A 27935-nucleotide genomic window follows, 5' to 3' on the forward strand; every position below is an offset into this window, starting at 1 on the left:
CGCATGATACGTGACCTGGCCACGGGGTTCATTCTTCGGTGTGCACACCGAAAAGATCGCATCTGCAAGTATTAGAGTTGCTCTCCACAACAGCAACAATTCACGACGAGCACAGCACAAGAACTAGCAGCCGGAAACTCCTGAAGCATGTTGAATAGCGATCTTGACGCCGAGATGGTCGGGCGCTGGTATCCAGGCCCGGGCTCGTTGCTGCTTTCTGCTTGCAACGAGTTCACCAGGATCCCGGTATCCTTGTTCGCGCCTTGGTTGTTGCGAAGGTCGGGGAAGAGGGTGTTTTGTGTCCATCCAGCCGCTTGTGGTGAGCTTTGAGAAGCGGGGGTGATGGCGCGGAATCGTTGCTTGTTTGACCTGCTGCCGGCGACGCTTTGGATGACGAAGGCGCTGAGGGCCAGCCGGTAAATGGGAATAAAGTCCGCCTTTGACATTGAAATATAGAGGAGACCGGCGAGGAGAGCTGCTCGACTGGCTACGTCGTCACTGACGACTTGCACTTCCGCATAAGCCTAGAGTCGAGTGATCAAGCCGTGTGGACTCGGTGCTACTTAATGTATTGCATACGAATAATGGGAGTAACCTAAGTTGCAAGCAAAGGGTGGCAGGCTTTATGGTCCTCTGGTATAGCGGTATCGGGCCCCGGTTTCTCTTTTTCTTCTTTTTGTTTTCATCATCAATTGTCCATATTTCTTCCTGAATCTCTGGCTGGCTTCTCACAAAACAAAAACAAATTTCGCGAAGTATCCCGGATGCCCAACCAAAGAGTACTGACCACTACCGCCAAAGCGGTGAGACTGATCAAAGATCAAGAGTAGCAGCATGCTCTGAGTGGTGCCTCTCCACAAGAACTCAACCCCATGGACGGGATGTCCGTGTTAAAAACTCCTGTTTTTCCATTTTCATTTTTATTGTTTTTTCCCCAGGATTGACGTGTGCCGGGACTATTATTCTCATCACCAGATGCCCATTCGCCACTCTTACAGGAGCGGCCTTCCACGCCCAGGCAGGTGCCAAACTGGTCATCTATTAGTTTCAATGATACACGCGCGGACATTTTCTCGATGTATCAAATTAGGGTTTGAACAAAACATGCCCAGCCTGCAACTCCTTCCAGTGGCTGCGGCCCAAGCAAGTCTCGGAGGCATTTTAAATTTCTATTCAGGTATTCATTGCCAGTCGCGTACTTGAAAAAAGAAAGCTGTAGCCGTTGCTAGGTGTTTGTGGACGGCCATGCCATGCCATGGCGTTCTCACCCTTGGTTGAAAAGACGGAACGCGTGTCGTGAGATCAAGCCTTTCAGCCAAGACGGCAAGGCGGGAAGACACAGGATCGGAAACCGAATCTTGGGGTGGGGGAGAACAAGCTCATGCGGGCAAGATCTCCAGGGGCCGACAGACCGGCTTGCGTAGATCAGATCAGAACATGCATTCGAGGGGCGTATAGCGCGGCCAAGACGCTCGGACGACGGGATACACATGCGAGAATGGATCGAGACAAGGAACGACGGGACAGAGACATCAGGGGAGATGGGAGGGTAGGGTGGAAGCAGTAAAGGCTTGACCGAGCTCCGCCCCTCGAGAGTCTTCAGCACGGGAATGATGACATCGGAGGGTGTGAGATGACTGACGAGGTGTATGATCCAGAGTGTGCAGTTTGGTTGCTGGGTATAGACCTGGATCTGAGGCTTGGGAGCCCGCACCCAAGACTCGGCCGTGTGCCGTGTTCCGGCATGGCAGTGTGTCCGCGGAGTGTCTGTGCTTACTCTCTTGCACAGGCTGCGTTCCCTGTGAGGTTATGCGCAAAACTACCGCCGAGCCTTGAATTCCTAGGGATGTAAAGCTTCTTTCGATAACCGGCTGTGCTGAGACCTCCGGCCTGATGGTTGTCGTGGTGCCGCATTGCCGGCACGGCGCAGGCGGACGAGGTCTTGGAAGGTGGGCTGCCGGGGCTTGGCTCACCGGGCCTCCATGGAGCTGCGTGGCTGCCGCCCGCCAGTGTCTGGGCGAGGACCAGCGCCGGCGACTCGTCAATGAAGAGAGATGCTGTCTGGGCCTAGGACATAAAATGAGCATATAAGAGTTGACTGCCGTCCTCTCATGTTTCGGGTTGCTCTGGGGAATGCTGATTTGGGCGAAGACCATGACGACCAACATGATGGACCATTTGTCCGCCCGATGCAGCAGGCCATTCTCGGCACACAGTCATTTGATACGGCCAGACGATCAAAGGACCTGGATCACCGTCAAACTTGAAACATTCTCAACATAATTTTGGAAGGGCAGTCGTCCTGCCGAGTCGAGTGGACTATACTTGAGGACAAAGGGCAGTGTAGGGTGTATCCGTCCCAGACAGTCGCACTCTTCTGGTCCTCGACAACCAAAGCTGCTTACCAAAGCAGCAACTCGGCACCGACAAAGTCGCCTGCCTGCCTTGCTCTTCACGAGCTCCCTGAGGACGACACAGTGGCAACAACATCCACCGGAAACCACCGGTCAGGCGAACTCACACCGGCGCGTCAAAGCTCTCTGCCCCGACAATGCCCGGCCGAGGGATAGTTTCCGGTTGCGAACGCTTTCCTCTTGCGGCCTGTCCTTCGGAAGCATGGGAACCCTGGACACGGAGCATCAATTCCAATCCCCTAAAAGCTCCTACTACGTAGGTATGGCACCGACGACCCGCTTAGTCTCCCGTGGTCTTCTTTCTCTCCACCCAGGCCCCTCCGTCCAGTCCGCGCACTGGCTCACCTTCGACGCAATAGTGGCGAAACCAAAGCGATCGGGCCGTTCATTGAATTCTCGAGTGGGTAGCCAGCTCTGCCAGCTATTTAAATATGCCAAGGGCTCGTTCTTGGCGCAGCTTAAGCGGGCCCCAGCGAGAGAGAGAGGGTGGGTGAGCGAGTGCAAGTTAAAAGCGCAGCCTGGCGCACGTGTTTTCTTTGTCTCTTGACTCCACCCACCACCACCCAACCATTAATCACATTGTGCCGTTAATTGTAGTCCCCGTTTTTCTTCTCGCCCCCAGAAATTATGCACTCGCAGGATTAATGGAGAGTGAGCTAGGGGGGGGGGAATGTGATTTCACGACTTTCGCCGGAATCCGCGAGCGCTTTGCAGCTGAGTGCCGTTTCGCACTAGTGGTTCTTGCCGCGATCGATGGGGGTCATCGTGTCCCGTATGCACGTCGATGTCGAGTTGGCCACTCGCAAAGTAATGGGCGACTGATCTCCGCGGGGCACTTGGTGAAAGAGCAGCTGGACTAGACTGGACTGGGCCAGGCTGGGCTGGGGACGTGTCCCTTTCAGAGCATCGAAGATAGAAACCACTACTGCACCGTCGATCTGGCTATCACAGGGTCTCGAACTCGTCACCTTCCAGATACATACACTGCTGAACTAGGATGGCTATCGAGACCCGTGGATCGACCAAGTCTGCAAAAAAGTCTAATGCTTCTCTCCCAATTGCCAGCAAGGTAGGTCGCCCGGCATCTTTCTTCACGGGGATCATCCCGGACGAGCTTGGCCTGAATGAGTCCAGCACTGGTCTGCAGCCAGCTGAAGAGTCTCTCGATGTCCCACATCCTCAGCTTCCCCGGTCTGGAATTCGGACTGGCCGCACCACGCGTGACGGACTACTAATAAACCGTGGTGATGCGTGGTCTCATCCGAGACCATTAAACACCAGCCCAGTGGGGGGCCGCCTCCCCTCCCCGTCATGCACGCACGGGAAGCCCACTTTGTGTCTATGCCTCTGTCACGAGCGCATGTGTCCGGACCGTGTCCCACGGCTCGGTGAGCAGAGATGGGAAGCGCACTTCGGACGACCTCAGGGCCCCCCACCCCTTACCCAGACCAATCAACCTCATGGCCGTAAACCTGACATGATTATTTACACACCCGCCACCTGGCTGGACCGACATATCGGGTTGCAGCAAGGCAAGCACGTTAGCGGGGCCTGGGTCGTTTTGGGACGTGCATATCCCGAGGCGCCGCGGGACCCAAAGGGCTGATCGACAGTGCAGGCTAACTTTTTGGGTTTCGGGATTGGTGTCGTGCGATCAAAGCCAGGAAGGGGAGGGCAGTCTCAAGAAGTCTGGGTTTCATGAGCGCAGTGTACGGCGAGGCTAAGATCGACAAGGGCCTGCTCCGAGTCGAGTGAGGAAAGTAGATTTTCATGCAATGAATGTCCCATGGCTCAAAGCATGTGTGGTCCGTCTCCCAGGCCGGGGGTTGGCGCATTTTTCCTCTTGGTCAAGGTTTGGACGCCCGACGGCAACGAATGATTTGGTCTGGGGTAGAGATCCACGGTCCAGTAGGAAGGGGACGGCGAATCTCTTCATCACGTGGGTGGATGTCAATGCCAATGCAAAAGAGTAAGTATATCCTAGTCAGGCGCAACTCGGCCGCTGGCGGCTGAGCCCTTGTGCAATCCGCGGCCCCGACCGCTGGGCAAGAAGCCTGATCGGTCCATTTTCCTGGGCGCCGGTGGGTGCGCGATTGGCAGGCAGGGGCGTGGCAATGGTGTCACGGAGCTTTCTGTTTCCTTGCTAAATCGCTGGAGTTGTGGTCGCCAGCGGGCTCTTGAGCCGGCGGGGGCGAATATCGGCAAACCCGCGCGAAGCTAGTCCGAGGAGCATGAATGGTCCATGTTCAGGATCCCGTCCTCTCCACGACGAGCCAACCAGAGGCGGTTTCCATGGATGGCAAGAATGCTTGGGTGATGATGATGATCACGGACGTCAGGTGTCGTTGCCAAACGTCAAGTGGATGGTCCGAGAGTGGCTCTATTTCCGGTGGTCGCCACAGCGGATGGGGCCTCTATGGATCATCATGATGCCGGTCTTCGAGCACGCTGCTGCCGGGGGATAGCCGAGCTGAGGCGGCTGAGCTGAGAGGAACCGTCATGTCAGGTTGCAGTGTTATATTGGTAGACACACGCCCTCGACATGAGACTGCACGAGACGGCAGTGACAAGTTGGGCAGAGGGTACTGGATCTGCATGGAGGGCTGGATGGGATGGGATGGCGATGGCGATGGCGACTTGTGGTGTCGCGAGAGAGGGATGGCCGCTATTGGTCAGGTCGAGGGATGAGGTTGAACCGGCCAATGAGAGAGCCAGGCCTGAGCACATGGGCAGGACGGGTGGATGGCGCGGGGCGGGAGCTAGTGGAGACTGGGGGGCGTGCGGAGTACAGGACATGGGGGGGCCGGCCAGGGTCTCGACCAGGGGATCCTTCTCGCGGTGACTGACTGACTGGCTGAGTGGATTGAGTGAATGACTGGCGCCATTGTTCGACAGGCGTAGGGGCTGTTGCTGATTGATGAGGACAATAGGACATCGCCCATGTTGGAACGACGGCCGAGAGGCACGTGATGATGATGATGATGATAGATGGATGGGTGCAATGTCGAAGGGATATGAAGGAAAGAGCATCAAACAGACCATCGACCATCGGCAGTCAGACCCAGCCGCAAGGGCTTGGCATGAAAACCTTGAAGTGTACGCGAGGGCAAGAGCCGGTTCTTGGCTGAACGCATCGTTCTCCTCTGGTTGCTGCTTCCCCCCGCGGGCACGAGGAGGGTTCACAAAGGCACAGAGGGACAAAAGGTACAAAGGTACCAGCGTGCTGCTTCCAGTCTGTCAGGATGCCAAGCCCACGCCAAGACGCGCTAGCCACGCCCAGCAGGCCCCAAGCAGCCGCCAAGAGCCGCGATGGGCAGGGGCCAGAGGCACGCCCAGGATTCCCCGCGCTCCAATCACGACGGCCGAGAGCACCACGTGGGTGGGACCATTCGACGACAACGACGACGACAGCCTACCCACGGCAGCCTCAGGCCATCAGCACCGTCCATGGGCATCTCTATCTGTACAGCACGCACCTGCTGCATTTCTGCGTACCCTTCTTGCCTGGTTGCGCCACACACACACACGCCCCCTCCCTCGTCCCTCGTCCAGCTGCAAGTACTGTCTGGCCAATGAGCCGATGCGCCTCGGTCCTGCTCACGCGAGCTCCTCTTTCTCTTGTTTCACTCACCCGAGCCGGGCACTTGCTGGGCTACAGAGCCGAGAGTAGCACTCACTAATGTCGCATCGGTAGAGGCTTCTGTCCATTACTGTTTCTCCGTGTTGCCGACTCTGTGGTTGCAGGCAACAGAGAATCCAGAAGGGCCTGGTCGCAGGTGATTACTGGGCCGACAAGAGTCCAGTCCATGGGCAGGAGGCTGCATGAACCAAACCGACCAGCCCATCCCCCGATAAGAATTAAGCAGCAGAATAAGCTATGCGTCCCAAGCTACCTTAGCGACGCTCCGGAGCTTGCGAGGTGGAGCCCTAGCCCAAACAGGGACCCTCGCCCGCAGCTCCGTCCGCCCCTGGGGCTGCTCGTTGCAGTAATTAGCGGCTGGGCACACGAGCACCCGCGGCCCTGGGCCTCTTTGGGCATGTGCCTGGGACAAGCATTTCTCGCCTCGCCTGTTGCCTCTGAATGAGCAGGCCTGCCCTGTCCTGCGGACAACTGCGGGCCTGGCAGATCCAAAGAGCGCCCCCGTGTGCCATTTCTCCCATCCCACGCGCTCCCACGCGGCCCTCTGACTGGCCACCGGCGCTGCTCCCCACGGCCAGATTCTCTGACCGAACCTGCGCCTGCGCCTGCAGCCGACTAGAGAAGTGGTTCCACTGCTCAGTTCCAGAACAGAAACCAACCTTGTCCAGCTGCCTGTCTCGCACGTCGTGTTGCATTGCGTTTTGGTTCCCTCAGCCCCGGCCGCGTGGCATCTGCCCGCATATATCAGCCCTCGTCCCCCGTCCCTTCCCATTTGAGCCTCCTCTGGTTCGTGCTTTTCCTCTGTGTCCTGCATCCGAGCATCAGCCCGCGCCTGCCTCTTCAAGGTCGCACCGAACCAACAAGCAGCAGCACAGTCTCGACGACAACACCAATCGCCCACCATGGTTCTCGAGGCGTACACCTACGTCTTTGCCATTGGCACCTGCTTCGCCCTCCTCGAAGCTTACAACAACGGCGCCAGTATGTCCACTCTTTCCTCTGCCCGGTCTTTGCCATGACCCGCGACCACGGCCAGTCACTAACCTCGTTTTCCTTTCCTCCACAGACGATGTCGCCAACGCCTGGGCCACGTCCGTGTCCTCGCGGTCCGTCACCTACCGCCAGGCCATGATTCTCTGCATCATCTTTGAGTTGACGGGTGCTTTGGCTGTCGGTGCCAGAACCGCCTCGACCATCAAGAACGGCATCATCCCCTCCAACGCATTTCAAGGCAATGCCGGTGTTCAGCTCCTCGCCTTCGCCTCTGCCTCTGCTGGTGCCTCCATCTGGGTCATGTGGTGTACCGCACACTCGGCTCACGTCTCTTCCACCTACTCGCTCGTCTCGTCCATTGCTGGTGTCGGTGTCGCCGCCGTCGGTGCCCGCAACGTCCAGTGGGGCTGGTACGATGGCTCGGGTCTCGGTGCCATCTTTGCCGGCCTTGCCATGGCTCCCTTCATCTCGGCCTGCTTTGGCGCCATCATCTTCTTGCTCATCAAGTACCTGGTCCACGTTCGCAAGAACCCCGTCCCCTGGGCTGTCTACTCCTCGCCGCTGTTCTTCCTGATTGCCGGCACTGTCTGCACGCTCTCCATCGTCTACAAGGGCTCCCCCAACTTGGGCCTCGACAAGAAGCCCCCGGGATGGATTGCCGGTGTCACCGTCGGAACCGGTGCCGCCCTCTGCCTGCTGTCTGCCATCTTCTTCGTCCCTTATGTCCACGCCAAGGTCGTCAAGAAGGACTACACGCTCAAGCCATGGATGGCCATCCAGGGTCCTCTGCTCTTCAGGCGCCCCGCCCCTGCTGACGCCGAGCAGTCGACTGTCCCCAACTACGCCGTTATCCAGGAGGAGAATGTCGCCGCTGACTCGGACTCGGACATTGCCGCCCGCAAGGAGAAGGCTGCCATCATCAACGGCGACAAGACCGTTGCCGGCTCCGAGAACTCTGTCAATGCCACTGTGGACCAGGAGGCCGCCACTCCCAACTATACCCAAGAGGAGTACCGCCAGCTCATGAACCAGGCCATGGAGCGCCACCACGCCAACCTCCGCAAGTCTCGCGGTCCTCTCGGCTGGGCCATGCGCTCCCTCCACCGCAACCAGCTCCGCGGCGGTTCGATCCACGAGACCCACAACCTGATTGCCCTTTTCAAGCGCATCCCCGCCATGATTGTCGCCGCCCTCCTCTACGGCATGCACTACGACATCCACACTGCTCAGGTCGGTATCCACGGCTCTCCCGAGGGCCGCCGCATGGAGCGCGTCTACGGCTACGCCACCAAGTACTCCAACGAGGTCGAGCACCTGTACTCTTTCGTCCAGATCATCACTGCCTGCACTGCCTCGTTCGCCCACGGTGCCAATGATGTTGGTAACGCCGTTGGTGTCTGGGCCGGCATGTACTCTGCCTGGTCCACGGGCAACCCTGCCGCTGCCAAGGCCGATGTCCCCATGTGGCAGCTTGGCACGACCGCTGCCGTCATCTGCATTGGTTTCATCACCTACGGTTACAACATCATGAAGGGTAAGTCTCGTCTTCCGCGCTCTAAAAATCAGTTTTTCATGCTAACTCTTTGCCACAGTCATGGGTAACAAGCTCACCTACCACTCTCCTTCTCGTGGTTCGTCCATGGAGATGGGCGCCGCCATCACCATTCTCATCTTCTCCCAGTACAAGCTGCCCGTCTCCACCTCCATGTGCATCACGGGTGCTACGGTCGGTGTCGGTCTCTGCAACGGTCACATCAAGGCCGTCAACTGGAAGCGTGTTGGCCTTCTCGTCTTCTCCTGGATCATGACCATCCCCATTGCTGGTCTGATCGGTGGTGGCATCATGGCTCTTGCCGTCAACACCCCCAAGTGGTAAAGCGTGGAACGTCTTCGCTCTTCATCACCCCAAACACCCATCGCAACCATTTGGAGATACCCTCGTTTTGTACAGACTTCCGCCGGCCTTTTGCGGGATTCAATCTTTTAAAACACACGCAAAAAACTTGACATTATTACCGCACTTGAGGATATGGCGCATGATTTGGCCAAGTACTTAATATAGAGCATTACACAGATTGTACCATAGCCAGCAATCAACCATATTCCTTCGTCTATAGCACGTCCAAAAAAGTTATGCGCTGCATTACTCTTGAGTACAATTCTGCTACTGATGACTTGTGACCCAGCGTATCTTGATGCAACCAACCCGCTACCCCTTCTCCAGCCTGCTTGCAAGCTGAGGAAAGGCGTGATGTAAACCCTACGGAAGCTCCAGGACGCTTAGTCATCTGCTAGCAGATTTGGGGAACTGTGGCTCCGCCAAAGCACTGGGCGATCGGCCACACTAGCGACTATGCTACAGTCGAGGCACACGTGCACACCTAGAGTCTAGTTGATACCCTGACCTCCCCACAACTGAGCAACTGAATCTCGAGGCCGACGGAGCCATTCTCAGGCCCGGAGCACCTTGTATCCTCCCAACGACAGCGCCCGAGACGGTGGCATCGGACACGCAGCTGTGCAATCGACCATGGGCTCGCGCGGAGGCCACGCTGCTGCGCAGTACATGCGCAAGCGCACCGTCCGAGCCTGCTTCACCTGCCGCACAAGGAAGACGCGCTGCGACGGGGCACGACCTCGCTGCTCGTTCTGCGCCGAAAGCGGCTCCGCATGCCACTACCAAGAATCAGAAACTTACAAGTGAGCATGTCCCTGCCAGCCGACACGGGGCTTTGGACTAGTCTATCCCCGTCTCACAACGCAACAGGCTCGATGTAGGCTCGACGCAAATCCTCGAGCGCCTTGGGTCCGTAGAGGACAACCTGCTGCAGGCCATACAGCAGCTCAGCTCTCACGCCATCATCTCTCCGTCTCCAAAACAAGGTCAACAGAGAGACGAAACATCAAGCGACCCACTGTGGCTGAACGGCGACGTGATCTTGACGTGGCCGGTTCTGCTTCGGCTCCTGCGCAGCAACGACTACCTATTGCCCATGAGAACCTTCGCACAGGAGCTCAGAGCAGTCCTACGGCATCACAGCTCCTATCCGCCCATCTTTCCAACCAGCCCAGTCCTCTTCGGGACCTTGTTTGCCGCAAATGATGGTGGGGACGAGGTTGGGCAGGGCGATGCTCAGCAGGCTTCAGCCGCAGCTTCTCGAGGCGCCACGCTCCCCTTCCCTTCCACGGTCCTCATGAAGGCCATCGACGCCCTGGAAACAGACTTCCTCGCCAGGAACCTCCGCAACTACGTGATCCACTCTTATAGCAAGTCTCCGATCATTGACCTCGAGGTCTTGCAAGAGCTGCAGGGCCTAGCGCTGCGTCGGCAAATCGACTTTCTGCGGCCGAATGCGTTTGACCTGCCCATGGGCATGACGGGGGCGGATGTCGCGATTCTTTTGCTGGCCGTTTCCTTGGGAGACGTCGTCCGCGCCGAGATCGCCAGCGAGCCGATTCCTGCCAGTCCCTACGTGGCACTGGCCCGGCCATGGCTAGCGTTGGGCACTTATCTTACCCCGAGTCAAGGCATCAAGGCTCTTCAGGGCAATCTCCTGCTGATCGGCTACATGATGTGGACCATGCGTCACTGGGATGCATGGTGCTTGATAGACTCGATCGCATCCTTGGCTGAGAAGTTGATGACGAGGTGAGACATTTCCCCCAATACTTTTTGCTGTCCTAGTGTTTCGTCAGGGTGAGCCCAATACTGACATGGCTTGAGCGAATGTACAGGTATCCACACATCATTGACGATGGCCTGAACCACAGGGTCCTCTGGGCCGTGGCCAAGATGCAGCTCGAGCTGTCAGAAGAGTGCCAGATCCAAGGCCCCTGTCTGAGGCAGGGCCACCTAACGAGACTTATCCAGAGCACATCCCTACCGCAGCCGCCGCTCAAGACTTTCCAATGGCCCGGAGTGAGGCTGTCGCTGCACCATGACACGTGGTATTACTATCTCGCCGAAACATCGAGCAGGCGGCTGGTAGAAAGGATCAAGACGGAGCTGTATCCGAGTAAGTCCAGATGCTTCTTCTGCTTCTTCTTCCATAGCAGGCCTCCTCTGTTGACCTTGCCGGTTTTTTTGATGGTGCAGATTCCGTCGGCGCCAGCTCCGCGTCGTGGCTATCGGCAGCCTTGCCGCTTGCGTGCGAACTCGAGCGCCAAGTCGAGGAATGGTACAGTTCCATCCCAAATTCACCATTTGCTTCAGAAGAGGACCTTGCCTGTCTTGTTGTTCAACCCCCCGTGGTCCTATGGAAATTTCATTTACCAAGCACAATTGTGACTTATTGGCCATAGCAGAAACCAACTGACTGACTTGTACATAAAAAACAGGATGAACTCTCTGCCAGATGACTTCCAACATGATCCAGACCCTGAGGAGGACGAGCTCGCCACGCCGAGCGTGGTGGGCGGCGCGTCGTCCTCGCACATATTTCCTGCAAGGTCGGCCGCATCCCCGGCAACCACCGTGGCGGCACAGCTGGGCATGCGCAAGATCTTGCGCAACCGCATGTGGCAGCTGCAGACGCTTATTTACAAGCCGTTCCTTGCCGCCGCCGCCGCGTCCACAGAATCATCATCATCATCCTCGTGGTCAGGAGAGACACGAGCAGCAGCAGCAACCGTCACGCGATCCGGCCAACCCACGACATCACTCCACACGGAAGGGCCTTTGTCGTCCCTGCCAGCTCTACAGCAAGGCGCCGTGAAGTGCCTGATTTATGCGACGTCCTTTCTTCTCGAGCAGCCGCCCCTGGTGGAGCGGCACTACGGGGGCTGGCTGCTCGCCAGGAATGCCTGGGCCGTGGCTCTAGGGTGCCTGGCGGCGCTCCAGGAGCCGACGCTGCAGGCGCTCGTCCTGGGTGCGAGAAGCAACACCGGCGGCGGCATTGGTGCTGTTGGCCTCGGGGACGAGAGAAGCCCGCGCGGCGACACCACAAATGTTGGACCTTCATCATCAGCCGCGCTCTCGATGTCGCTGCAGTCCGGCGCCAACGCCAATAATAAGAGCAGCAGCATCATCACTCCTTCATTCTCCTCGTCATCAGCAGCTTCGTCACGCCTCTCCGTTCCATCCCACGACCAGGTTCTCGAGGCGGTGGGCCAGGCCGGCTCGATCCTTTGGCAATGGCGGCACGAGAACCAGAGCCTGGCCGCGGCGGGGCGCATCCTCACGCACATGGTGCAAAGGACAAAGGAGCAGGCCGCGGCGCAGGGGCTCGAGGTCGCTGCGGCGGGGACGACGACGACGGCGTGCGGCTGGATGGAGCAGGATATTTAAAGGCCCGCCCGCTGGACGGGGAATTGATTGGTTAGGAAGTGAAACTAGTTGCAACCTCTGTGGACTTTTCGTGAGTTGTGACTGTAGAGCCTTGCTCAATTGTATTATTAAGGAGTATTTTGCAGGCCGAGGTATTAAACTTGGGCCTTGTAGGATCAAAGATTGGCGCGGCACGGGCCATCATCTGGTGGAACAAGCGAACACTTATCCATCATCCCTCCATTGCAAAGTAGCACGTTCCCATTGTAGTACGAAAACCGAGGCAGCGAGCAAAGAGTGACCTTCCCCCCCCCCCCCCCCCCCCAACTTCCTCTTCTCATTTCTCATAAACAACATGATTCGATATCTTGCCAATGCCCTGGATCTCTACATCCAGCACGTCCCCCTCCTTGACCTCGACCCTCGGGTTCCTGCCTAGCCCCACGCCCGCTGGCGTGCCCGTAAAGATGAGCGTTCCCGGGAGCAGCGTCATGGCCTGGCTGAGGAACGAGACGAGCTTGGCGGGGCTGAAGATCATCTGGCTCGTGCTGCTGTCCTGCATGACCTCGCCGTTCAGGGTCGCGCGGATGGTCAGTCCGCTGTCCGTGGAAACATCTGGGAGGAGGTCTCCTGAGACAATCGCCGGGCCGATGGGCGCTGTGCTGTCAAAGCTCTTGGAGAGGCACCATTGGCCGCCCGAAAGGGTCGGGTCGAGCTGCCACGTCCGGTTCGAGAAGTCGTTGCCGGCCTGCGCAGTATGATGGGCGTTTACGCGTTAGTGCGAGGGAAAGGCCGCGTGATTTAAGGGAAAAATAAGATTGAAGCAGCTAATCCGAGCTGAAAGGATATGGAGATGGGAAAACACACCGTATAGCCGTAGATGTAGCCCGCCGCCTCCGACTCGGAGACTCGCGAAGCCTCCCTGCCAATCACAATCACCTATTCAGAGATGGCAAAGGGGAGGGGCCATGTGTTAGCGCATTTGCAGTCAGCGAGGACCTTTTGGTCCTAGTCTGGGAGAGGGCAGACTTGCCAACTCTGCTTCGTAGTCGAGCGCGCCTTTCTCCCACGACGCGCGGGGGATTTTCAAGTCGTCATACGGGCCCGACAGGGCTGTGATAGGCTTGTGGCTAGAAAGTAGGCCCAGAAAAAGAGGTTAGCATCGCTAGCTGGAGGAAAAGGAAGCACGAAAAGGGACCACGAGTTCCTCGACCCAGTGCTCATACGCGAAAGAGAGGGATGCCCGGGTGGACGTCTCCAAGGCGGCCGAGATCAACACATCAGTAGACGGACGGGCAGCTTACAAGACAACCGGGATTGTGGGTATAGCCATCTTGGCTTCTTCAGCGTGATCTCTGTAATTGAGACCAATGCAGATGATGCCACGGCAGTCATCCCGCGCAAGGGGGCCGAGAAGGCGTCCCACGGGGTGAGAACTGCTATTGGTTGTGGGAGCCGAGAAGAAGGGGTTTCCTGGTTCGAGGACTTTGGCCTCGCTCAGCGAGTTGTTGGTGGCATGCCCATAGTAGACCTGATTGTCTGTCTTGGATACGAAGCGTATGAGGCGAGTTGGTGCCATGACGGGCTTGCATTTGTTGGGTACGGCGGTGGTGGTGTAATAGAAGTTCCGGGCAGGAGAATAAAAAAGCCCAGCGAGTCGGGGAGAGAAGACAAGTGATCTAGACAACATAACGCGCGCTGGGGATGTGAAGCTCTGATATGGGCCGCCAACGGGACAACTTACAGAACCCGTCGCTCTGCGAAGACGTCTCACTCCGGAGACCAGGCACTAGGCACTCCAGGTCGGTGCCGATGCCGGCGGCAACGCTGCGGTGGTCTACGAGTCAGTGGGGCTGGCCGGGCCACGGATTTAGAGCCGAGATGCCCCGAACCCACTGACTGGAATGGATCGCACAAGCCAATGCACGAGTGTCAGCCGGGGATGCTGCCCATGGGGTTTGATGGCATATAACAGCTTTTGGCCTGGAAGTTGGAGGGGGCCTTGCAGAAAAGTCAATTGCTCACCCGCGTGCAGAGGCACTTTTTCTCACCCAAAGGACACTTGACCCTCTACAACGCTGTTCCGATCAGCAACGGACCATTAAGTCATCCTCACGACATTGCCTGGACCATGGCAAGCGGCTTGCACCTCCGTCTTGAGACCCTCAGGTGGCCTGTAGTGGCCACCTCGGTTGGCACAAGTCTCCTCGCTGCCTTTGCCGCGTGGTGCTACCACGACTACCAGGAGTACCTAGCGCTCGGACCCGGCGGGCCCCCTTACAGCCTTCGCGGATGGGCTTGGATTACCTTTGGTATTCGCCCTTTTGCCCTCAGCAAGTCTGGTGCCACCCTCGTGGCCGACTATCCCAATAGCGGCGCACACGACGACATCTGCCAGCTGCCAAAGCGTCAAGGTGATCGAGCGCTACTGGGAGGCATCGCCCCGCACCGCCAACTGTCGCAGAGGGCACCTCGAAACATGGAAGTTGTGAGTAGGGTTGCTTGTCTGATGCCTCTTCTCCACGAGTCCTGGTTTGTGTAAGCTGACGTGGGAAACCCCAAAACTATCCCAGTACTTAACCAACCTACTCAACAATGCTGCAAAGCAATACCCCGACTCTCTCAAGATTAAGAAATCGCTCTACGAGCGTCACCACGACGCCCTCTTCGTGGCGCCGAGCCTCCTACAACAACAGGCCTGGCCGCCCAGCAGCACTGATGAGGCCTGTTGCGCACCTCCCGAATGTGCACACATTGCCCGTGGCGAGATCGGTCACGTTCACCCGGACCTGTCGGTACACCTATATCTTTCCCCAGCCGACGCGCGCCAAGTCATCGAGAAGACCTGGGCCGAACGTCACCGGCTCGCGGTGCCCACGACATCTTGGGTCAAGAACAAGTATGCGATTGCGGACACGTACCTCATGATCTACGGCCCGCGCGACGAGAGCGAGATGGAAGTGCTCAGCATTATACTGGCCAACAGCATTCGCTACATGACAGGCAAGGAGAACGTCGGCCATATAGAGTGGAGGAGTGCGTTGTGATGGGACCGTGTCAACCCGCAAAGTCCAAACTAGACCTTCCAGTAGCAGAGCATATAAGAAGTCTTTCATAGCACTCCGGGCAGCGCCCGTTGTCTGCACTTCCTTGAAGTGCTTAACATAACCACGTCTTAGTAACGCCATTTGTGAAGATTGTGTACGAGAAGGTGGAAATGAAAGTCAGTCGGCCAAATCACACGATTTGTATTGGTTGCCCGCTCCCAAAAGGCCTAAGCGTCTAAAAATGTGAACCCTTTCGCAACCGTTACGGAAATCTTCTCTCGCCCGGTGGGACGCCAGTCTCCGACACCATGTGGTCCAGCAAAAGCAAGATTGTACGTCCCAGCATCGACTCTCCACGCACCAGCCTCCACGTCCCAATAAGAAAACGACCGCCGCGACAATTCCAAGGTGACACGCTCGCACTGTCCAACCTCAAGATACGCTGTCTTGGCAAAAGCCTTGAGCTGCACCTCGGGCCGTTGTTCGAGGGCGTTCTCCACGCGCGTCACAAAGAAAAGCACCGTCTCTCGGCCGGGCCGGGTGCCAGTGTTCTCTACATCGAGTTGTACGGTGACCATTGGCTCATCCGTGAGCAGCTGCACGCCACTGATCTGACAAGACGGCAGAGCCGGGATAGAGTAGCGAAAGAAGCTGTACGACAGGCCGTAGCCAAAAGCGAACCTCGGCGTCGCCACCGATGAGGAAGGGCAGCCCGGATGAACTTGGCCGTAAGCTCGGTAGCCGACATGAACACCCTCACGGTACACGATGTCGTTGCAGCCCTTCTGCATCAGCGACTCGACATGGCCAGCCGGATAGTCCTCCACACTGTCCCAAAATGTAGTGGGCAGCCGGGCAGAAGGGCAGGCGTCGCCGCTGAGCATATTGGTCAAGGCCTGCGCGAATCCAGCGCCGGGGAACCAGGCATACAAGACGGCGTCTACATGCTCGACCCAGTCTCCAATGGATACGGGTGAGCCGGCATTGACCACCACCACGGTGCGCCCGGGGCACGCGCCAGCCACGGTGGTCACGAGCTCGGCCTGCCTGCGCGGCAGAGCCATGCTGACTCGGTCGAAGCCCTCCGATTCCCATTCGGGACCTGTGCCGACGACTACGACGGCCACGTCGGTCGACGCAGCCACCTGGCGGCTCTGCGCGAGGGCCGCCTCATCGTCACGCACGAGCTCGAGCCCGAGTCTACACCCCTGGATGAAGAACTCTCGATTGACGTGCTCGGCCCTGTGCTTGGAGCTCCAGCTTGTTACGCGGAACTCGTAAGTCGTGTCATTCCGAAGGGTCAAGGGTTGCGGTCTGCGTGCCTCGAGTTTGGACCGGTCGAACAAGAAGTCCTCAGTGGAGACTTCTAGGTTCCTCGAAACCTCGAACACCAGCTCGCCATTGACATGGCAAGTGCTATTCCCTGGTCCACAGACACTAATGTCATATTGCCCAGACTCTGAAGGACGGATGCTAAACGTCATGGTGGTGCAGAAGTCCGAGATGTCGATGAGCCCGTCGGGAACGTCCTCGACAAGCATGTAGACGGTGTCCTTGACCTCTTGGCAGAGAAAATGCTGCTCCGCTGTCGGGACACTTCCATTGTACCAGTCGAGCCGCACGAGGCCGTCGATGGGGAGGTCCCCCGAGGAGTTCGGAGTCTTCACAAGGCGGCTCGTGGCGACGCCTGGACTCAATACAGCCCCGGGGAAACGCTTGCTCAACGACTCCCATGGCGTCGGCGTCGTGGCCGGCACTTTCAAGCTCGCAGACCCGCCACCAAAAAAGGAAGGCTGGCTGGCCAGCTCACCAAACACGCTGAGCCGCAGCCCTGAGACTGTGGAAATGGGAAGGGTGGAACCCTCATTCTTGAGAAGTACCATCGAAGCTTCAGCGGCTTCAACCAGCAGTCTCTCGTCGGCATTGTTGAGCGGCGGAGTCTCTCTGGTCCGAGGCCGCGGAGGCGGAACTCCAGGCGCGCCTATGCGTCCTGTCTTGGTGAGGAGTCCGATGATGCGGTTCGCGGACTGCTCGATCTGTTCTCGCGTCACTTCTCCATGTGTAATGGCCTCGTGGAGCTTCTCAGTGGTGCGAAATTTGCTGGGTCCAGGCATCTCGAGGTCAAGGCCTGCGGTCAGCGCCGGGGCAGTGGTATATGTACCAAACCAATCCGAGACCACGGCTCCTTTGTAGCACCAGTCATTTCGCAAGACGGACAGCAAGGTAGCTGAGTCGGAGCAAAACGACCCGTTCACGGAGTTGTATCTATACGTTTTGAAACGGTTGGGGAAACGGTCAGCATGGAGTTGCGCAAAAGCGTGTATATAATCGCGTGAAGGAGGTAAAACTGACGCCGTCATGACTGCCCATGGCTCTGCATCTTGGACTACCATGCGGAAAGGTTCGAGGTAGATCTCGCGCAACGCCGACTGTTCAATGGCACTGTTGGTCCATCTTCGGCCGTTCTCTGCTTCGTTGGCAAGGAAATGCTTGGGGGTCGCTGCGATCCCGTGTCGTTGCAAGCCCTTGACGTACTCGGTTGCGAGGGCACCCGTTAGATAGGGGTCTTCACTAAACGACTCGAAATTGCGGCCACCTAGGAGGAGGCTGTGTCAATTGGGACTGATATGCCGACAAGGCGAGTGGGCACACACGAAAAAGACTTACACAGGACATAGCGGTGAATGTTCATTGTGGGCGCCAGGAGCGCATGGACGCCTTTGTGCCGACATTCGTTGGCAAGCAGTTCTGCAACACGGCGGACGAGATCCCGGTCAAAGGAGGCGCCGAGGGCAGTCGCACATGGGATGGCAGCTGAGGGTGCGCCATTGACCCAGTCCTCGCCCCGGACGCCATTGGGACCGTCTGAGAAGCGAATAGAGCCCAGGCCCAGCTCAGGTTGCTCAAACGTGTGCCAAAAGTCGTGGCCGCCGACAAGGCCGGCTAGCACAGAGAGTGGCTGTGCTCGAGCGTCCAAGCCGGCAGAAGAGTGCGGGACAGAACCCATCTCAGCTTGTTCACGTGATGCCGGTATTGCTATTCGCGTTTGTTCCTTAATGAGGGAAGGGGGAAGCGTGTGGGCACGGCACCAAAGCTGTGCTTTATTAAGTGAAATGCCTCACAACTTGCGCTTCGCCAGTATGCTTGCGCCGGAGGTCGAGACGTACGCCTTGCACAAACTCTCCATGGACGGCCCCTCTCGCACCGAGGCGCGCCCCTCTTATGCACGAAGCATGCTCTTGCTGGCTTTCTAGCCAGCTACCCCAGAATGCGGCAACCCGGAGATACAATTGTGTTGGTAGCACGAAGCTATTGGCAGTGGCGCTGAAGAATATGGCTTCGGGGCATTCGGTCGACTCTCCGCCAGCGGGTCCAAGACTAGCGGTCGGGGCATGTCGGGTCTACCTCCGTGCGGCGATTGTGTTCTAGAAGTGGATGCCCCAGATTTTCCCCAGGCCTTTCTCCTCGCCCTTCGCCTCTCCGACTGGGGTCGATCCAAATTCTGGGGTTAATCATGACTTGGGCTCATGGCCGCGAAAAGCACAAATAGATCCATGTCCCGTCTGGATTTCTGTTTCCTCCATGCATCCCATCACCGATCTAGGGACATTGAGCCAGCGACACCCCCAAGGGAAAACGGATGTTCCATTCGTGAAGCACGACCAGCCCAGCAGCCATGACAGCCCATTCTGACAATAGCGGCCTCCGGGCCAACACCAACTTGGTCAAGCTCTACCTGCTTCTCATCCCGGGATCTCTCATTATCAGCGCGGCTATGGGTTACGACTCGTCCCTGATGAACGGCATCCAGGGTGTGGATCGCTGGATCAAATGTGCGTGCTCGGCAATTGTAGTGTTTCTCACTTGTTGCCGTCGTCATCGCTGACATTCCCTTCCCAGACTTTGGGAACCCGCAGGGCGCCCTACTCGGCATCATGAACGCCATTCTCCCTCTGGGCGCAGTCTTTGGCACCGTCCCTGCCGCCTGGATCGCTGATCACTATGGGCGCCGATGGACCATGCTCGCCGGTGACATTTTCATGGTCGTCTTCTCCGTCATTCAGACCTTCAGCATCAATGGTACCACGACACACCCTCATTACTTTGCGTCAAGGTCTGACCACTAACAACTGCTCTCCCAATCTAGTCCCCATGTACATGGTGTCACGATTCTTTATTGGGTTTGGAGTCACCATCGCTTCCAGCTCAGCTCCTATGCTCGCCGCCGAACTTGCCCATCCGTCCTCGCGCACGACTCTTACATCAATGTATAACACCCTCTGGTACCTCGGCGTATGTTGCTCTCTCTTGGCCCCAACATCCCGGATTGGTATTGTTCACCATTCCATGCTGACAGACATCGGTGCTCGGATCAGTCCATCATAGCGGCGTGGACGACTTACGGAAGTATCCGCATCCAGTCAGACTGGGCTTGGCGGCTGCCGACGCTGCTGCAAATTGTTCCAGCTCTGGTCAACATGACGTCGCTCTACTTTCTTCCTGAAAGTCCCCGTTGGCTCGTGGGCCAGGATCGCCAAGAGGAGGCCCGCGAGATCCTCATCACATACCATGCCAATGGCGACCGTGAGTCCCAGTTTGCTGCCGCCGAATTCGAAGAGATCTGCGAGGCCATCCGCCTTGAGAAGACCGTTGTCAGTAACGCATCGTGGAAGGCCCTCATCACCGGTCGCCCAAATCAGCACCGGACGTTCCTCGTCTTCTGCTGCGCGACATTTTCTCAGTGGTCAGGCGCTGGCCTCGTGTCCTACTACCTTGCACCCGTGCTCCGGCTCATTGGGATTGAGTCGGAGGAGCGCATCACTCTCATCAACGGCATTCTGCAGATCTGGAACATGCTCGTTGCCATGACGGGCGCCAACCTCGTCAACCGCGTCGGGCGCCGGCCCATCTTCCTCACAGCAACGGCGTCCATGCTTTGCGGCATGATCGCCTGGACCGCCTCGGGCAGTGTCTTTGCCGCAACCCGCTCTGAAGCTTCTGGCGCAGGCGCGCTCACCTGCATAATCTTCTTCATCTCGGCGTACAACATCTGCTGGAACCCGCTCGCTGTTGCATACCCTGTCGAGATCATGCCATTCAGTATCCGCGCCAAGGGCGTTGCCCTGCTCATGGGCTCCATCAAGGGCGCCAGCTTCTTCAACCAGTTTGTCAACCCCATCGGTCTCAAGAGCCTGACCTGGAAGTACTACATTGTATATTGTGTTTGGCTCTCAGTCGCCCTCACGGTTGTCTACTTCATGTTCCCTGAGACCAAGGTAAGATGACTCTTCCGCTTACTCTTGAATGCCGTCAAACACCGAGACTACATACATTAGCACACGCATGACTAACGGGTGCACCACTATAGAACCACTCTCTCGAGGAGATTGCCGACGTCTTCGAGAAGAGACATGCTACCTCTGATGAGTCCAAAGTGGCCACCCTGGGCCAGGCGGAGCACGTGGAAGTGGGTGAGATGAAGGAAGCCACAAGTAATGACGTAGCTCAGAAGTAAAGCAGAGCTCATAGAGTCACGCTCTTAGGCGTGGCGCCTGGCAGTCTGGCAGTCTTGGGATTCTGGATTTGGGCCTCGCGGACTTGGTCAGCTGATTGTCTCTCCCTGGTGTTGGAAATCACAGAAGAACAGGCAAATTTAATTACCGCGCTCAAAACTTCAAGATAAAATGAGACCAACGGGTGGAGCGGTCACACACTGTACAACTAATATTTGGGAAGAATATCTACGATGCTCTCCATTTTGGTAAAGAGAACAACGCACATACCATACTTGGTCATCTAATTCGCCAGAACTGGCGCCCTGCCATCCCACTCTGCCGTCTCAGCTGCTGACACCAGCCACTTTGCCACGCTCGCTCTGGAGATTGACGGCATGGCCCCAATACCCTTGCCGGAATCGCTGTACGCTTTCACCTCTGCGGCCTCGCCCGCCGTCAGCCGCGCCGGCCGGGCCACGACGAACTTGAGACCGCTGGCCATGACGAGATTGTCCGCCTCCTCGTGCGCGGCCTGGCTCAGCCGCATGCGCGGCCACACGGAGAAGAGCAGGTGGAAGGCCAGGAGGAGAGATGGCGCCGATGCGCCGACGCCGTGGGACGAGTTGACCACCAATTTTGTCTTGTTGTCGGCGAGGTCGAGCTCGCGGAGGGCGGTGAGGAGGGTCTGTGTCGCTCTCGCGAGGAAGTTTGCGGGGGAATTTGCTGTCATGCCGAGTGTAATGATGACTGCGCTTGGTGGGGAGGGAGTCGTCAGAGCAGACTTTGTGTCGCTGAGAGATTCGGGCGTGCCTGTGAGACAAGAAAGGTTAGCATGAGGGGCTGGTTTCGTTTGAGCTTTAACGGACGGGCTTTTATTGTGCGTGGTGCTTACCTTTGACGACTGTGAGCTGGGGATGGGGGTCGATCTTGAGTGTGGCCGGGTTGCGCACCATCGCGGTGACAGAGTGGCCGCGAGCTAGGGCCTCCTGGATGACGAGTGTGCCATTCTGGCCGCTGCCGCCGAGGACGAGGAAATGCATCTCTGAGGCCAAGGTTTCAATGGATGGGTACTATTAGTCGGGCCGATATGGTGGGAAAATTCAGAGTGAGGTTCGATGTTCCCAATAGCTGCTGCTTTGGGAGGAAGGATGCTTGCTTGGTGTGAATATCGATGCATGAAACTTCGACATCGTTCACATCTTGCGCCCAAGACATACTTATACTGATTGATCAGCGATTCGGCTCGGAGATGTGCTCGGAGCCCACCTGTTCACAGCGAACAGCCCTGGGAGTCCGTTCATGGTGAAGCACTGGTCGGCTCCGAGGTTCCTGCAGCACAGATGGGCCTGCTGACATCATGAAAAGGTGAATTGGGCAGCCCGCGCAACGCCAACCGCTTTCGGCTGGCTTTGAAACCCGCTTCGGGGACCAGCTTGGGGAAACCGCAGTTCCCTAGGGCTGACGCTGCTGCAGGATTTTGGGGACCCCAGGTCATACTCTGAAAGGACGCAGACAGAGTCTGATTGGCGGGGGCTGTTCTTCAACTCTCCTCTATTCAGGCTAGCGTTGCGCAACTGACAGCCTCGACCCGCCCTGGCGCAAGGGTCCTTTGTGCCCTCCCCGGGCTGGCTGCCTGCTCTGCGGCTCGGCCCTGCGCCGCCTCGATATGCTTCCCCCCATGCTGCTCGGCGGTGCTCGAAATCCGAGCTGAGAAGTTTGATCTATCCGCTATTGAGTGGTATCCCGAAGACGCTGGAAGGGTCTTACATGCGAGGATTCGTGGCTCGCGCCCGCTCCCCTTGAATCAGACACAATCAGCCTGTCAGCAGGATCGCTGCTGACACACCGGCTTTATTTGGCAGCATTTGGCGATAGCCAATGGGTTCTTGTGTGTCTGTTCCTATGGATCGAGCATGTTATATAAACCTAAAGACCTCTTCGGAGTAAGGTTTGGGATTCCCTCGATAGCATTGTCGCCTTTCCTCACACCTTTCTAGAGTCACTTTACACCCTCGCACCGCATTTTGATTTTATTCAAGACAAACCACGCATCCACCCAAACAAGACTAAAATGGGCTCACCCGCCACGCCACTCAAGGACACCACCATCATTGGTGCGGGCCTTGCCGGCCTCACCTTGGCTCTCGCACTACACCATGAGGGCATCCCTGTCACAGTCTACGAGTCCCGGCCTGCGCCTCTCAACATTGGTGGCGCCGTGATGCTGTCACCCAACGCCCTCAAGATCTTTGACGCCTACGGTCTCTACGACGTAATCAAGACCAAAGGCTACAACTTTGAGCACCTCGAGTACCGCACAGTCGAGGGCAAGCTCGTCGACACGTACGACTTTGGCAGCCAGGCCAAGTACGGCTACCCCGGGCTCCGCATCTACCGGTACATTCTGATCGACACGCTCGTCGAGGCCCTGGCCGCGCGCAACATCCCCGTCGTGTACGGCAAGAAGTTCTCGCACGTGGTGAGCGACACCCCCGAGGACGAGGGCGTGACGTTCGCCCTGACCGACGGTACCGAGCACAAGACGTCGCTCCTCATCGGGGCGGACGGCATCCACTCGACCGTGCGCAAGCACCTGTACCCGGACCTCAAGACGACCTTCATCGGCATGGCCGGCATCACGGCCGCGGTGCCCACCTCGGCCCTCGAGCTGCCCGCCGACTACCACCTCCCCGCGACCATCATGTCCCCCAAGGGCGCCTTCGTCATCGCCCCGCAGGAAGTCGACGGCTCCGAGGTGCTCATCGGGAAGCAGATGCGCGTGACGCCGCACGAGACCAGCGGCGCCGCATGGGAGCGCGAGTTCGTTGCGGACAAGCAGTCGGGCGTGGCGTTCCTGCAGTCGGGCAACGAGCACTTTCCGCCCTTTGTGCAGAGGGCCGTCGACCAGATCACCAGCACGGACAAGGTTAACAAGTGGCCGTTCTTTGTCGTGCCGCCGCTCGAGCGCTGGACCTCGCAGACACGCCGGGTGCTGATTCTGGGCGACGCCGCGCACGCGATACCGCCCTCGGCGGGGCAGGGCATCAACCAGGCGTTTGAGGACGTGTACATGCTGGCGCTGCTGCTGGGGCAGAAGAAGAGGATTGGCGAGGACAAGCTGGCGGATGCGCTTGCGTTCTGGCAGGAGTATCGGCAGCAGCGGATCAACCGGATCATGGTGCTCAATAAGGAGATTGACCAGCGGAGGATGCCTTCGAATGATGCTGTAGGCGAGGCGGTGGAAGAGCGAGGGCAAGGATATAATCTGGAGTGGTTGTACAAGCCAGATTTCAAGCAGGTTGTCGAAGAGTGGCTGCAAAAGCACGCCTAGGATAGATTGTGTTCTCATTGCAGAGCGGATTGACATGCGTCAACATACTTTCCGCGCGTGACAGAGTGCCTGCCATGATGCTCAATACAGATATGGTGGGCCATACTGATTTCTTCTCATTAAATGCTGTGCTCCTGCTAGAAGCTGCCCACTCAACAACACCATAAGTCAACCTATATCTACTTTACCCCAGGTACAATCACCAAGGAGCTTACCATCTCGACAACATCCCGCGACTACTGCTTGGCCTTGGCACTGAGGGCTGACACGACCGCCGTGAGCGCCACGGGGTCCGCACCACGGATCTTCTCGACATGCCCAGCCGCATCGGCGACCACGGACTGGCCGCCCTGCTTGACCTGGGGCGCGTCGACGGCCTGGGGCTTGCCGTTGGCGAAGAAGACGAAAGTGGGCATGGCGGAGACGCCATACTTTCCCGCGACGGCGTTGACGTGGTCGACATTGACCTTTGCGAAGGCGAGCTTGCCCTTGGCCGAGTGCTCGTCGGCGAGCTTGGAGAAGACGGGGGCGATGGCGCGGCAGGGCGGGCACCAGTCGGCGTAGAAGTCGACGACGACGTGGCTGTTTGAGCTCAGGACGGTGTCGAGCTCCGCGGCGGTGGTGATCTTGTAGACGTCGCCCGACGTCTCTGGGATGGGAGAACGGTCGGCAAGGAGGGCCTGGAGAAGCGACGGGTCAGTGTCTGTTCGTGGTCTGGAATCTGGACATGACGAGTCCAGGATAGGCGAGAGGGAGTTCCTACGGGGCCAAAGAGGACGATGGCAATGACTGCCAGGATGATCCAGTACATCATTGTGATTGGCGGGTGTGAGTGCTTGTGGTGCGTGAGTGTGTGCGTGTTCTACGGGCTGCAGTGCGGGGTGCTCTCGATGCAGGCCGCGTGTGGTCACCCAGCTGGCTCAGCAGGACAGTCGAGGATATATGTCGAGCTTTCGACTCGTTAGATTACAGAGCTTGGATTTCCAAGTCCAGCTGTGTTGTCGACGAGCTCTTCAACGTGTGTGGCGGTTGGTCAGCAGACGCAGTGAGCAGTGGATGAGCACACAAGGACGTTGCATGTGTTGCAGGTGGTGGAGAAGGTTGCTGGCGCACAGACCACTCTCCACCTGTACCGCTGCCCTGGTACTGGTACCTAGGTATGTTCTGCGCAAGTAATTACCATACGGTACGTATCTCTGCAACAAGGGCAGGGCAGGGGCCAGAGCCAATGTTTTCGACTTCCTCTTCTCAGCCAATGCAACCTTATAGAAGAGAGATGGCAGCTTTTGACCTGGTACACCGTCCTGGCCTGCGTCGGTGATCTGATCTTACAATGGCGGCGATGCAGAAATCTGGCCGCAGCTGGCAACAGGTATCAGGTAGGTCACAGCTGAACAAGCCGAGAGCTGGGGCTGAGCAGCATCCAAATGCGAGATACGAAGCACCAATCACCACCCAAGGTGCTCAGCCGACCACGCTTCGTTCGTGACTTCGCCCGCTGGTGTATCATCTCAAGGAGGATGCCCCCTGCGCATCGTCTTGTTCTCATTCACCTTCTTGCTCGTGGGCCAAGGATGAGCCACAGACAAGGCAGACAAGTGCATCCAACACCAGACAGTCCAAACGAATGGCAATCCGCACGGAGAGAGGCAATAGAGCTGCGTCAACAATGGCTGCCGACCTCACGATCAACCCAGCAGACGGTCCAAAAGGCCAGACAAGCACACAGTTTGCAGTCCTGGCACTAAGTCGGTCCTCCCGAGTCCGCCTCATCGACTTCCCCGAAGACATCTTCAAATCCATCGAGCCCGTGCTCCGCAGCTCATGGCCGCCCGGCATCAAGTCGGAGCAGTGGAACAAGGGAGCATACGAGTACATCCTCAAAGAGAAGCCCTGGGGCCTCTTTGGCGCCACGGCCGGCATCTGCGCACACTACCTGCTCCGAGACATCCTGCGCTTCCTATACGAGCACGGCTGGCACCTCGCGACGCCCATCTCGGCAAATTCAGCCCCGCAGCCCTGCGATAGCTTGTTATTCAGACATACGCCTTCTCCGAGTGGTACTCCTGCCGCGCAGTTCATGGCCGTGCAGATCAGCGGCGCGGCCCAACTAACCTTGCACGGCGCCGACGACGAGATGGTCGATGCATTCCAGCAGGTGCTTGTGCGGATGGGCGTGCTGGAGGGCGCTGCTATGCCAGTGCAGGAGTCGCACACGTTCAAGCTGCGGCAGGCGGCGTGGTACAACATCGAGGAGAAGACGATGCGCATGCGCAGGTTGATAATCGCGACTGCGCAACTCATGGAGGCACGGGGTTGGGCCACCTACGGGACGATTCGGCAGCGGGCGGGTTCCAAGGATGTCAGGGTACCGGACTCGTGGTACTTCATCAAAGTGCCGTCGTAGAGACGGCATTAGACATACGAGATATTTCACACGCTGAATTTCCTGGTGAGATTTTTGGACGCAACTGCACATAAACCCAAGGCGCATGGGATGCTGATCGCTCCAGGCGCGGGGAGGAAAAATGAGTTTTCCAGCAGCATGAACATCGCTTGCTTCAATACATGGTCTCTTCTTCACATCGCGCGACCAGCGCACGACAGCAACGAAAAGAACAACAGCCTATCAGACGTCCCACAAAGCCCACCCCCGACCGGGCGCCACGAGGGCGAAACCACGGGATCGAGGGTTGAGATCATCACCGCTCTCTATACAGCCGCCTTGTGCGCGAGACACAAAAGCGGCCGCCGTCTTCACAGACAGGTCGAGAGCACGGAGAACCAGAGCACGGAAAAGTGACTGGACTCCGGACAAGAGGATAAAACTTCACTCTGAGGCAGCGGGGATTTGCGCTCATCAACTAGGGTGGGATCTGTGGCTCCTGTAGGGAACACAGAGATGGGATTTTTCCTTTAGAAGTGATTCTCTGAAGTAAAATCGCATGAGAAGAAAGGGAAAAGAGAAATCAGACAGAACAGGAGGCGGCCTTGACTTTATAGTGGTTCAGAGGTGGGTCGGCGCTGCTCGGACCACGCTGTGCACGACTGGGTTTTTCTTTGATCCACGGGCACGTTCCACTTGGTGTAGAGGAAGGCCGCGAGCGCTGCGCCATGTTGGTGCCGTTCGGAGCTCCAGCTCCGTGCTCTCGTGACGATCGGTATGAGCGTCAAGGCTCTTCGTGCTTCTGTCACGTCTTGAGAGCACCTATCGCCCGCATGATGTACTATTAGAACGTGTCGAAGCATAATAATGCTGTAGTTTTCAAGTCGCCGTCTCCGCCCGCTCATGCCATCTGAAGTGTTTTGTGGAGTCCAGGACGTGCCCTGGTCGCGAGACACTTGCTCATGCGCGCGCAGCATGTCCACACCATATGCGGTGGAAGGAGTGCGACACCGTTTGCATAAGTCTATGTGTTTAGTAGATTTGAGCAGGACAAAGGACAAGGTTATCAGCTAGCTGAGGCAACGATTCTGAAACACACAGCTGGGCGAGGCGAGAATCCTGCTTCGCAAGGCGGAAACGCCTGTGTGGGAACAGGGAGCTGATCGTTCGTGAAACGCCAGCAGACACGCCAACTGTTACGTCACTATGAACGCAGAGACCGCCCTGCTTGCCACGACCCTACCTATCAGTCTCACGTATTAGCCACGTATTTGGCAGGTTGCGAAAAGATCATGGACTTTCGTCCACTGAGCAGCCGCAATCCAGGAACCACGATCCATGCACCGGGTCGAAAGACAAGTTT

General features: G+C 57.6%; 11 protein-coding genes across 11 annotated transcripts; 6 read left to right on the forward strand and 5 right to left on the reverse strand.

Moving 5' to 3' along the window:
* Positions 1-71: 71 nt before the first annotated feature.
* On the reverse strand, positions 72-2220 carry B0I36DRAFT_354846 (uncharacterized protein; the record flags this gene model as incomplete). The annotated part of the gene is made up of 5 exons (XM_046157352.1): positions 72-524; positions 997-1030; positions 1269-1637; positions 1778-2067; positions 2176-2220. The coding sequence occupies 5 exons, from the start codon at positions 2218-2220 to the stop codon at positions 72-74; spliced, it is 1191 nt and encodes a 396-aa protein (XP_046006850.1).
* A 4736-nt stretch (positions 2221-6956) lies between these two features.
* B0I36DRAFT_298272 (phosphate-repressible phosphate permease) lies at positions 6957-9167 on the forward strand (the record flags this gene model as incomplete). Its single annotated transcript, XM_046151945.1, has 3 exons — positions 6957-7035; positions 7121-8581; positions 8640-9167. The coding sequence occupies 3 exons, from the start codon at positions 6957-6959 to the stop codon at positions 8921-8923; spliced, it is 1824 nt and encodes a 607-aa protein (XP_046006851.1). The 3' UTR covers positions 8924-9167.
* A 1214-nt stretch (positions 9168-10381) lies between these two features.
* On the forward strand, positions 10382-12449 carry B0I36DRAFT_40951 (uncharacterized protein). The gene is made up of 4 exons (XM_046161894.1): positions 10382-10696; positions 10783-11063; positions 11144-11225; positions 11386-12449. Exons 1-4 carry the CDS (start codon positions 10416-10418, stop codon positions 12332-12334), a joined length of 1593 nt encoding a protein of 530 aa, XP_046006852.1. The 5' UTR covers positions 10382-10415; the 3' UTR covers positions 12335-12449.
* A 201-nt stretch (positions 12450-12650) lies between these two features.
* On the reverse strand, positions 12651-13892 carry B0I36DRAFT_368595 (uncharacterized protein; the record flags this gene model as incomplete). The annotated part of the gene is made up of 4 exons (XM_046159641.1): positions 12651-13061; positions 13181-13235; positions 13351-13443; positions 13618-13892. 4 exons carry the CDS (start codon positions 13890-13892, stop codon positions 12651-12653), a joined length of 834 nt encoding a protein of 277 aa, XP_046006853.1.
* A 406-nt stretch (positions 13893-14298) lies between these two features.
* B0I36DRAFT_298276 (uncharacterized protein) lies at positions 14299-15432 on the forward strand. The gene is made up of 2 exons (XM_046151946.1): positions 14299-14801; positions 14887-15432. The coding sequence occupies exons 1-2, from the start codon at positions 14445-14447 to the stop codon at positions 15358-15360; spliced, it is 831 nt and encodes a 276-aa protein (XP_046006854.1). The 5' UTR covers positions 14299-14444; the 3' UTR covers positions 15361-15432.
* A 155-nt stretch (positions 15433-15587) lies between these two features.
* On the reverse strand, positions 15588-18367 carry B0I36DRAFT_368597 (glycosyl hydrolase family 3 N terminal domain-containing protein; the record flags this gene model as incomplete). The annotated part of the gene is made up of 3 exons (XM_046159642.1): positions 15588-17625; positions 17713-17956; positions 18028-18367. The coding sequence occupies 3 exons, from the start codon at positions 18365-18367 to the stop codon at positions 15588-15590; spliced, it is 2622 nt and encodes an 873-aa protein (XP_046006855.1).
* Positions 18368-19036: 669 nt separating this feature from the next.
* B0I36DRAFT_377736 (general substrate transporter) lies at positions 19037-20875 on the forward strand (the record flags this gene model as incomplete). The annotated part of the gene is made up of 5 exons (XM_046160588.1): positions 19037-19193; positions 19261-19440; positions 19508-19653; positions 19737-20636; positions 20729-20875. The coding sequence occupies 5 exons, from the start codon at positions 19037-19039 to the stop codon at positions 20873-20875; spliced, it is 1530 nt and encodes a 509-aa protein (XP_046006856.1).
* Positions 20876-21021: 146 nt separating this feature from the next.
* On the reverse strand, positions 21022-22169 carry B0I36DRAFT_40963 (uncharacterized protein). The gene is made up of 2 exons (XM_046161895.1): positions 21748-22169; positions 21022-21665 (listed from the first exon to the last, which is right to left on the reverse strand). Exons 1-2 carry the CDS (start codon positions 21893-21895, stop codon positions 21157-21159), a joined length of 657 nt encoding a protein of 218 aa, XP_046006857.1. The 5' UTR covers positions 21896-22169; the 3' UTR covers positions 21022-21156.
* A 757-nt stretch (positions 22170-22926) lies between these two features.
* Positions 22927-24186, forward strand: B0I36DRAFT_368600 (putative salicylate hydroxylase; the record flags this gene model as incomplete). The annotated part of the gene is made up of 1 exon (XM_046159643.1): positions 22927-24186. One exon carries the CDS (start codon positions 22927-22929, stop codon positions 24184-24186), a length of 1260 nt encoding a protein of 419 aa, XP_046006858.1.
* Positions 24187-24422: 236 nt separating this feature from the next.
* On the reverse strand, positions 24423-25000 carry B0I36DRAFT_368601 (thioredoxin-like protein; the record flags this gene model as incomplete). The annotated part of the gene is made up of 2 exons (XM_046159644.1): positions 24423-24866; positions 24950-25000. 2 exons carry the CDS (start codon positions 24998-25000, stop codon positions 24423-24425), a joined length of 495 nt encoding a protein of 164 aa, XP_046006859.1.
* An 855-nt stretch (positions 25001-25855) lies between these two features.
* Positions 25856-26593, forward strand: B0I36DRAFT_368602 (uncharacterized protein; the record flags this gene model as incomplete). Its single annotated transcript, XM_046159645.1, has 1 exon — positions 25856-26593. One exon carries the CDS (start codon positions 25856-25858, stop codon positions 26591-26593), a length of 738 nt encoding a protein of 245 aa, XP_046006860.1.
* Between the last annotated feature and the right edge of the window lie 1342 nt (positions 26594-27935).

The sequence above is a fragment of the Microdochium trichocladiopsis genome, assembly GCF_020744255.1.
Source record: "Microdochium trichocladiopsis strain MPI-CAGE-CH-0230 chromosome Unknown B0I36scaffold_11, whole genome shotgun sequence".
In the NCBI taxonomy this organism is placed as follows: Eukaryota; Fungi; Ascomycota; class Sordariomycetes; order Xylariales; family Microdochiaceae; genus Microdochium; species Microdochium trichocladiopsis.

Coding starts and splice junctions, on each gene's coding strand:
- B0I36DRAFT_40951 (XM_046161894.1), top strand. CDS start 10,416: ATGGGCATGACGGGGGCGGATGTCGCGATTCTTTTGCTGGCCGTTTCC. Junction 11,064..11,143: donor CAAGACGGAGCTGTATCCGA/GTAAGTCCAGAT, acceptor TTGATGGTGCAG/ATTCCGTCGGCGCCAGCTCC. Junction 11,226..11,385: donor GAGCGCCAAGTCGAGGAATG/GTACAGTTCCAT, acceptor CATAAAAAACAG/GATGAACTCTCTGCCAGATG.
- B0I36DRAFT_298276 (XM_046151946.1), top strand. CDS start 14,445: ATGGCAAGCGGCTTGCACCTCCGTCTTGAGACCCTCAGGTGGCCTGTA. Junction 14,802..14,886: donor CACCTCGAAACATGGAAGTT/GTGAGTAGGGTT, acceptor AAACTATCCCAG/TACTTAACCAACCTACTCAA.
- B0I36DRAFT_40963 (XM_046161895.1), bottom strand. CDS start 21,895: ATGCATTTCCTCGTCCTCGGCGGCAGCGGCCAGAATGGCACACTCGTC. Junction 21,666..21,747: donor CCAGCTCACAGTCGTCAAAG/GTAAGCACCACG, acceptor CTTGTCTCACAG/GCACGCCCGAATCTCTCAGC.